We start from the raw sequence: 9,299 nt of genomic DNA, 5'->3' as shown, positions 1-9,299 counted from the left end.
ACGTGTCCAGGGTGTGTCCACTCCTTAAAAAAAGAGCAACTGCAGCCGCCAAGTAGAAGTTGAGCTGGTACAGTCCCTTCGTCGTTTATGGCCAATTGAAAAACAACAGCAACAAAAGTGTCAAAACAGTTTTATTCCTTTTTATAGAAGATAAAAAGGGCATTGAAAAGTGTCCAAAAAGCATCGAATTCAAAATCAGGGAAAAACCAACGGATGAGAAGAGATAGCGAAAGACAGGTAAGACAGGTCGATAGAAATCTTGCGCACATTGGAAGGGAAGGAGGAGTGCGCTTAATGAATCCTCACCCATCTCTCCTAGTGACAGTCGAGGTCGTCTAACGGTCTTCATAAGCCAAACTGCAGAAATGCTTGCTTGTTTCCAACCTCTCCGTCTATGGGAAATGTCGCCGAATCAAAAAAGAAAAACGTGAAATGCGACTATGTAAATATTAATTCGGTGTTGCAATCTGTGGGTAAAAGACTAGCTCCAACATGTTTTATCAGAGATGGTGGGTACGATGACACCATCGCCAAACTATCTATCTATTTTTTAATGAAAGCAAAAAAAGAGTAAACCCATTGTGGTGCCCGGTAAATGTTGTTTTTTGGCTGCCAGCGACAAGAAGTGGAGAACAAAAACGAAACGGCTACGAGGACGACTCTCGTCGGAGCCGAGCTCTTCTCTCTTTGCATATGTCTGAAAAAAGAAAGAAAAGATTGGCGCTATAAAGCCCGGCAAACCAGTTCATCCCTCACACTTTGAGAAGTTTCGCCGTCCAGCAAGGTTGGCATCTTCTTCACATCCGCTTCAATCCTTGTAAGTTCACATCTCTTTTGTCTCGCACTTGAAGGAATTATACAGTACTTGGCTGCTTTGAATTACATTTCCAAATTTAATTATCAACTCACGTTTTATGCATGTCTTTCAAAATTGCTGTTGAAAACTCTGTGCTACTAGCGCGTGAAACTGACATGTCCCATCCTGTTGAATTTTAACGCGCTAGTAAGGCTTTTTATTGTATTCTGTTACATGCCCGTCTATGACTTTAATAGTTTGCAATCGCTTCATCTAATTCCATTTTTTGGATGAATGGCATACACTTGTGATTTGTGATTCGCTGAAAAACGATACGATTGTAGATAGCGCATTTTAACAGTTATTCCTTCGACGGCGTTTATTCTCTTATTTTGGCGCGTTCATGTCCATTTTACGGCATCGTTTACTGCCGTCCAGATACACAAGTCGTATTTGGCAAAACACGGAACAGCCAGCGTATAAATAATTTCATTCCCGCACCAATTTTGTACATGTCGACCTTGAATTGATAATATCGGGGTGTGGTCCTTTAAGCAGACCTGGAGCTATCGTTAGCTGTGCCATTCCCTACACGTTTGACGATGGCGCGAAAGAAAAAAATAAAAGTAGCAAGGTCAAAAACGGTAGAAAACTTGTTTTTTTTTTGTTTGTTTGTTTCGTTGTTGCAGGTGGCAATGACCGCAAATTCATTACGTGTTTTGGCGTTACTGGCCGGTTTGGTCGTCGCCTTGCCGGTGGTGGAGAACTTGGCTGTCAAACGTCAGGTCGTTCAACCTGCTGCCGAACGCTCGGGATCGTTTTATCGCGGGGCAGTCGAATCTCCGCCGCAGATCATCCAGACCGGTCCGGGATTCCAAAGGAGCTCGGTTGAATATCGTCCCAATCCTGATTTCAGGCCCCGCAACCCATTGGCTCTCAAGAACTTTAACAGTGGCGTTTTCCTGTCGCAGTTCTACTTCCCATCGCTGCAAGTCGATCACTACCGCCAACAGTTTCCCGCCTATGCTCCGTTCGTTCTTCCGACGTATGTCGATAACTTGGTGATCCAAAAAGGTATTTTTTATTTGTAAATTTAAGAACTTTTCATGATTAAAAACGAATGACTTTGATAGATATAACTGTCAAAGAGAGCTGCACAAATGGCCAGGGTCTGCGACCTAACCCGAGCGACTGTTCCGGCTATCAAATGTGCAACCATGGCGAATGGGTGAGCATGTCGTGTGCCGATGGACTGTATTGGAATGCCGAACTTGCCATTTGCGATTGGCCAGCTAATGTTCGATGCGCCTTGCCCGAAAGCTCCCAACCAGCCCCTCAACCAAGTTCTACCACGGCGGCTCCTGAGCCCTCCGTCGTCACATCGGCTGCTCCGGCCTCCCCCGAGCCTTCCGTTACATCGGCTGCTCCGGCTGCCCCTGAGCCTTCCACTACATCGGCTGCTCCGGCTGCTCCATCCACCACGTTGGCTCCAGAAACAGCTGCAACACCGTCACCACCTTCTTCTTCCGGTATCCATTGAAATTATACATTTTCCCCTCCATCTCTTTTTAAAACTATTCGATTTCTTGACACAGGTCCGGCCAAAGTAATTTGTTACTATACAAACTGGTCGTGGTATCGTCAAGGTGAAGCTAAATATGCTCCGGCTGACATTGATCTGAAGCTCTGCACCCACATTTTGTACGGATTCGCCACTTTGGATCCCAACAAGGGAATCATGCAGGTCTTTGATTCCTGGTCAGACACGGACGAATACGGCCCGAGTCTCTATGCCAAGGTAGTGGCTCTCAAGAAACACGGAATCAAAGTCTTGATTGCCTTGGGAGGATGGAACGATTCAGCCGGAGGCAAATACAGTGTTATGGTCAACAATCCAGCATCCAGGCGCCGTTTCATTGAAAATGCCATGATTTTCATTGAAAATTACGGATTCGACGGACTCGATCTTGATTGGGAATACCCCAAATGTTGGCAGGTATGCTGATTTATTTCAATTGACATTCCTCTTCCATTCCAATCTCAAAATTTTTAAATTGATAAGGTGGATTGCAATGCTGGCCCAGCTTCCGACAAACCAGCTTTTGCGGCTTTCGTTAAGGAATTGCGAGAGGCTTTCAATCCTAAAGGTTGGCTCCTAACTGCGGCCGTTTCACCATCCAAAGCCGTTATCGATGCCGGTTACGACATCCCGTCTCTCTCACGCGACTTGGATTGGATTGGTGTCATGACCTACGATTACCACGGCCATTGGGACAAAAAGACGGGCCATGTAGCTCCACTGGGCTTCCACTCGGAGGCAGATGTCGCCTACTTCAACACGGAATATACTCTGAACTACTGGATCCGTGGTGGAGCTGACCCAGGCAAAGTCATCATGGGTATCCCACTGTACGGCCAGTCATTCACCTTGGAAAATCCCAGCAATAATGGACTCAACGCTCCGGCTAAAGGAACTGGATCGGCCGGAGAATTCACCCGCCAAGCTGGATTCCTCGCTTATTATGAAGTATTTCCTATTTCAATAACAAATTGGAATATTGATCTAAATTAATTTCTCTGTAGATTTGCAAGACGATTGCCAACGGAGGATGGAACGTCGTCCAGGACGAAGAAGGTAAACTCGGTCCCTACGCCTACCGTGGCGACCAATGGGTTTCGTTTGATGACGTAAATATGGTCCGCAAAAAATCCGAAATTGCCAAAGCGATGAAAATTGGTGGCGCCATGATCTGGGCTCTCGATTTGGACGACTTCCGCAACAAATGCGGATGCGAGACCTACCCTCTGCTTAAAACCATCAACAGGGTTCTGCGAAACTATCCTGCATCCAGCGCTAAATGCGACATCAAATGTAAATTCTCCTTTATTCATATTCGAATTCAGACAGCAATTTAAATGATTTTATTTCCAGCTGTTCCCGGAGTTTTCCAAACGACTGCTTTGGCCAAGAGCGCTTGCCAAGAGAATTCTTACAAACCACATGAATCTGATTGTACCAGCTATTATCACTGCGTTTTTGGACAATGGAGTGCTCACACCTGCCCGAATGGCTTGTTCTGGAACAAGGTACAAAACTCTCGACTTACAGCTTTTAAGAAGATTTCTAAATGAAGAAATGCATTCGATTTTTGATTTTTTTATACATTAATTACATTGATTTATCTCAGGAATACTGTGATTGGCCTTACAACACCCAATGCGGAGATGGTAGCCAAACTTATGTCCCACCTGTTCCTTCTCCAACAGCCGCTCCTTCCGCTCCTGTCGCTCCTTCTGAAACATCTACGTCGAGTGGTGCCTACGTCGAATGGAAACCATCGACTACCACAGCTAAACCGACACCCAGTCCTTTCCCGGAGGTGACACTGCCTGACACAGGTTTCAAAGTCATCTGTTATTTCACCAACTGGGCCGGATACCGAACAGGAGAGGGTAAATACAAGCCGGAAGACATCGATCCAGCCATGTGCACGCATATTATTTACGGATTCGCCACTCTCAGCCCCAGTGAGTTGACTATGCGAGTGTTTGACTCCTGGGCCGACACCGATGAATACGGACCCAATCTCTATGCTAAGGTCACGGCGCTGAAGAAAAATGGTATCAAGGTGTTGATTGCTTTGGGTGGATGGAACGATTCTCTGGGCAGCAAGTACAGCCAACTGGTTAATAATCCAACGGCCAGGAAACGGTTTGTTGACAACGCAGTTGCATTCGTGGAGAAATACGGATTCGATGGATTGGATCTCGATTGGGAATACCCCAAGTGCTGGCAGGTACAACTCTACTAAAATTAAACAAATGATCCTTTTCTTTTATAATCGTGATGTCATATTTATTAGGTGGATTGCAAAGCTGGACCAGATTCAGACAAACCTGCATTCACTGCTTGGGTTAGAGAGCTTAGCGAAGCGTTCAAACCTCGCGGCTGGCTGCTCTCCTCCGCCGTTTCACCGTCCAAAACTGTCATCGATCTCGGCTACGAAGTTGCGGCACTGTCCCCTTACTTTGACTGGATTGGTGTTATGACATACGATTATTTCGGTAACTGGGACAAGACGACCGGACACGTTGCTCCACTCTATGCCCATTCGGAAGTGGAGAATAAATATTTCAACACGAATTTCACACTCAATTACTGGATCGAACTTGGCGCTGATCCGTCCAAAATCATCTTGGGAATGCCCATGTACGGACAGTCATTCACCCTCGAAGATCCCACAAGTAATGGTCTTAACGCCAAATCAAAAGGACCGGGTGAAGCTGGCGAATTCACTCGCCAAGGAGGTTTCCTCGCCTTTTACGAGGTCTGATTGCAATTGATAGGAAACTTCTTTATACGTATGTCTTAACAAATTATTATTTTTGTTTTAGATTTGTCATCGTATGAAACAAGGTGGTTGGACAGTGGTTCAAGATCCTGAAGGAGCAATGGGACCTTATGCTTACAAAGGTAATCAATGGACATCATTTGACGACGTCGCCGTCATTCGTCGAAAATCTGAACTTGTGAAATCAATGAACATCGGCGGAGCTATGATTTGGGCGTTGGATCTGGATGACTTTAGTAATCGATGCGGATGCGAGCGCTACCCGTTGCTCAGGACCATTAACCGTGTCTTGCGTAATTATCCCACACCCGACCCGAACTGCAATTACGCCTAGAAATCGTGCGAAATATTCGAATGAAAACTACGTAATCCCCTTATAGATACTTCAAGTTACGTCAATATTGGATGCTTTTAATGGCACCGAACATCGCTAACGCCATTAAATATAAATTCATTTTCTCTGTTATGCGGTTGAATCCGTTCCTGGGTATTTGGGTGCAGAATTTTCACTGCCTTGTGAACTTTGGGTTATCTTACGTATAATTTAATTTTTTAGTGCCACCTTCCACGTTTGATATCCAATAAAATTGTCAGCATCTTCACCTGTTGTCGTAAACTTTTTTTTTATCAAAACGTCAGTTAAACCTTCTAAATGATATTTGGCTTAATAATTATAAGGGCATGACAGCATGACTCATTTTATTTTGAAGCTACCAAAACTTCTGGATAAAGACGAAAACAAAAGCAAGTCACTTGTTAAAATTTAAACCAACCAACCTGTAAAGTGTAAACACTAAAATTGAATTTACTGGCAATATACATCTTAAACTTTTTTATTGTTTTATATTTTATGCAATGTGTCAACAATTTGAATTTGGTGCGGTTTCCTTATATCAACGTCAGATGGCGTGGGACTATTTTGCATATTCTACGGAAAAAATAGAGCACTGTCGTTCATTCTATTTTGAAAAATGGCCACGCTATCACACAAGTATCTTGCCGGCTTAAATAACTCGCAGTTTTCCAAGTTAATCAAAGAACAGAAAAGCAAACAAACGGGACAAATCAAGAAAGTCCGAAGCTTGTTGACAACTATCGAACACTATTTATTTGCGTGGGATAAAGTTGATTGTTGTCTTCTTGTGAAGAATTTGTTAGATGCAGATTCATGGGCTGAAGACACGAAAGATTCCGGCACAAAGTCTTCCAAAGACAGATTCCTGGTTTGTAATTTTTTATTTACTCTTGTATTTTTGAATTCAGTGCTTTAACTGTTTATTTTTCTGTGTTATAGAAAGTCACACTTACAGATGCACCGGTCTTTCAAGTTGAAAATATCCAAGCCAATTTGGATGGTAATGACATTTATGAACTGATCAGTGTGTTGATTAGGAAATATTCTATTCTTTTTTCATAGGCAGTTTAATAGTCCTCAGTGGCCCTCAAGGTGTGGCTTATGTTGAACTACCGAGTAATTTACCAAGCCTTGAAGCCAAGCAGCAAGGTCCTTCTGTTAAAAGTGCTCGGTATGTTATTCATTACATAGAAATAATCCAAGTGAACATATCTATTAAACTTCCCTTGAATTCTTTCATTTTTAGATCTTCATACATAGATCAAAAGTTCTTGCTATGCAACTCAAGAATCAGAATCCAGGAAGTCAAATTTCATCCAGGTTCCCCTACAAACAGTCACGTAGTTGTATTGACATCAGACAATTGTATAAGGTATGTTTATACAGAACAGGTTTTTTAAATGGAATATTTTTCTATTTTCCAAATTTTCTAGAATCTATGATGCATTCAACTCTAGCCGTCCAGAAAAAACAATTCCTGTTGGTCCCAAGATGAGTCAACATTCACTACATTCTTCAATTACTTCTAGTACTACGTTTTCCTCGTGCCTGGATGAAGCTGTTTCGTTTGATTTCGGTACACCATTTGAAGATACACGCGTCACTGTAGTTCCACAAAAAAGAGTAATAGTACACTTATTAGACTATTCATAAAATTATCTCTTACGGGACGGATGCTCAGTAATGGTAATTTGCTCCTCAGGATGGGGTTCCGATTTTTCTCTTTCCCGTGTACATCCTACTTACCAATGGAGATGTTTACACATTCAGTTGTTCAGTTCAATCGAACAGGTGTGTTTTTTTATTATTTTATCTGAAAGAGGAAAGCTAATATTTTTTTTGTCTTATACAGTTCTAGAGCGCCTAAAATATCAGTAATCGGTCCTCTACTAATGCAACCTGCAGCTCTAGACAATTATGGTGGCGATGCGTGTTCCCTTCTTTGTCTCCCTGTTTCGCCACCTGTTCTAGTGATCGCTAATCGCACTGGCAACATACACCATGCCATTTTACTTCCTCGTGCAACCATAGAGGACGGTGATGATTCTGACCACAGTCCCAATATCGCCGACGATCTCGAGGTAAGTCCCATGAATTTTTAAAGGCCTTCTGATTTTGTGGTGATTTCTTAATTATTTTTGCCATGCAGTCATTATTATCGAAGGCAAGCTTGACGGCAGACGTCAAAGCCGATTCAGTGTTGCACGTTACTGAGACACTTGAATTAGACGGTGACATTTTGGACTGCAGTGAGAGTTTTAGCACTGAAGATTATCTTGACGGAAATGAAAGTGCCCTGCAACTCCGTAGAGATCCTGCTTGCTCCAGTCGCTACTTTGTCGTACATGATTATGGAGTTCATGGAGTTGTCGTACCCCTCGTCGATACCCTCAGTGAATTGGCCTCGAAACCTGACTGTAAGTACTTCATTCCATTCTATTGATGTACGTTTTTATTGATCAAATTCAATATTTTATTAGCTGACGTCGATCAAGATGAAACACAACGAGTTATGTTGGCCGAAACAGTGGTCGAATTCATTTTGTGTTCTCGAATGAAATCGTCAGCTGCCGCACCTCCTCAAGGAGTCGTCGTTTATCCCCTTCCGCCAACGTTGATAGTGATGTTGGACTCGGCTGATTTCCAAGTAATTTCTCTGTCTCGCCTTTTGAAGCCAGCAGTCAAGGCGGCACCCACAACTAACACAGCAAAGGTGAATTTATCCCTAAAAATATCATATTGGTGTTATTATTAATAAAGTTTTTTTTAGGTGGAGAAAGAGCCTTTTGATGCAATTATTCGACGCCAACTGCAGCGTACCCATTCTCAGCCAAAATTAAGCTTACCACCTGGCACCGAACTCCCACTGGCTGAAGTGGTCAAAGTACGAGAAATGATTTTATCTAAGTGTTGTTATTCTATTTTCTAACGTGCTGTATTTCAACCAATAGTTGTTCAGCCGTAGCGTACAAACTCTTCGTGAAGAATACATCATGAAACAAGATGCTGTGCGTGAAGCATTGGAAAAGAAAAGTCGGCTCTTGGAGCTACATCTACTACAGCAATTCGACGAGCTTAGTTTGATCCAGCAATCCAAGGGAGAGTTGACTACAATTGCTCACCAGTTAGCAGAAAAATATGAAGATTCATTGGAAACACAGAAATCTTTGACTCAGAGGTAGTTGTAATTTTATTTATTCGATTGAATCTGTTTCATTTTTGTTTTCTGATGCACAGAGTTGAAAAAGTATTGTACGAAATTCAGCGTCGTTCACCTTTCATGACGGATGCCGAAAAAAAAATGGGCCAAGAACTCCGTTCGCTAGAAACCAAATTACAGGCGCTGACACAATCCATGGAATCACTAAAACGACGAGAGCAACTCTACGGTGCCAAGGTGAAATCATTCATTTCAATTTCAAGTTTACCATATTAAATTCGGTTTTTTTCATGTTTTAGGTTTCCCAGCAACAGGACCGCAACACAACGAGTGGCCACTTGAGTGAAGAACAAAAGACGAGCGTCAACGAAGCTTTATCTCTACAGTAAATAAATGTTTTAATTTTCTGTATTAAGAATCAGGTTAACGTAAAATCTGTTGTTCCCATTTAGGAGCGAAGATATACGTGGATTACTCAGGAGTTTGCAGCAAGTCAAGAAGAAACTTGCCGTTTAGGGTAAGCGAATGCTTGAAATTGTTTTACATTACTTCAAATTGAGTATACAGTATACACATGTGTCTTTTTCACACGTTGCGCTTTTTCATCAATTTAAGAATTTATAAGGGGCTAGTAGT

General features: G+C 42.6%; 2 protein-coding genes across 2 annotated transcripts; both read left to right on the top strand.

Annotated features, from left to right (window-relative positions):
• Positions 1–573: 573 nt before the first annotated feature.
• On the top strand, positions 574–5,750 carry LOC124209672 (probable chitinase 10). Its single transcript, XM_046607770.1, has 10 exons — positions 574–817; positions 1,486–1,870; positions 1,930–2,325; positions 2,392–2,792; positions 2,859–3,323; positions 3,380–3,668; positions 3,729–3,883; positions 3,985–4,593; positions 4,660–5,124; positions 5,192–5,750. Exons 2-10 carry the CDS (start codon positions 1,492–1,494, stop codon positions 5,480–5,482), a joined length of 3,450 nt encoding a protein of 1,149 aa, XP_046463726.1. The 5' UTR covers positions 574–817; positions 1,486–1,491; the 3' UTR covers positions 5,483–5,750.
• Positions 5,751–6,063: 313 nt separating this feature from the next.
• On the top strand, positions 6,064–9,253 carry LOC124209047 (nuclear pore complex protein Nup88-like). Its single transcript, XM_046606910.1, has 14 exons — positions 6,064–6,371; positions 6,443–6,503; positions 6,566–6,674; positions 6,750–6,875; positions 6,937–7,126; positions 7,206–7,294; positions 7,356–7,584; positions 7,653–7,920; positions 7,984–8,216; positions 8,274–8,387; positions 8,455–8,681; positions 8,741–8,900; positions 8,963–9,048; positions 9,116–9,253. Exons 1-14 carry the CDS (start codon positions 6,120–6,122, stop codon positions 9,177–9,179), a joined length of 2,208 nt encoding a protein of 735 aa, XP_046462866.1. The 5' UTR covers positions 6,064–6,119; the 3' UTR covers positions 9,180–9,253.
• The last annotated feature ends 46 nt before the right edge of the window (positions 9,254–9,299 follow it).

This window comes from Daphnia pulex, chromosome 12 (assembly GCF_021134715.1).
Source record: "Daphnia pulex isolate KAP4 chromosome 12, ASM2113471v1".
Taxonomy (NCBI): Eukaryota; Metazoa; Arthropoda; class Branchiopoda; order Diplostraca; family Daphniidae; genus Daphnia; species Daphnia pulex.
This window is presented reverse-complemented; position numbering and strand designations above follow the sequence as displayed.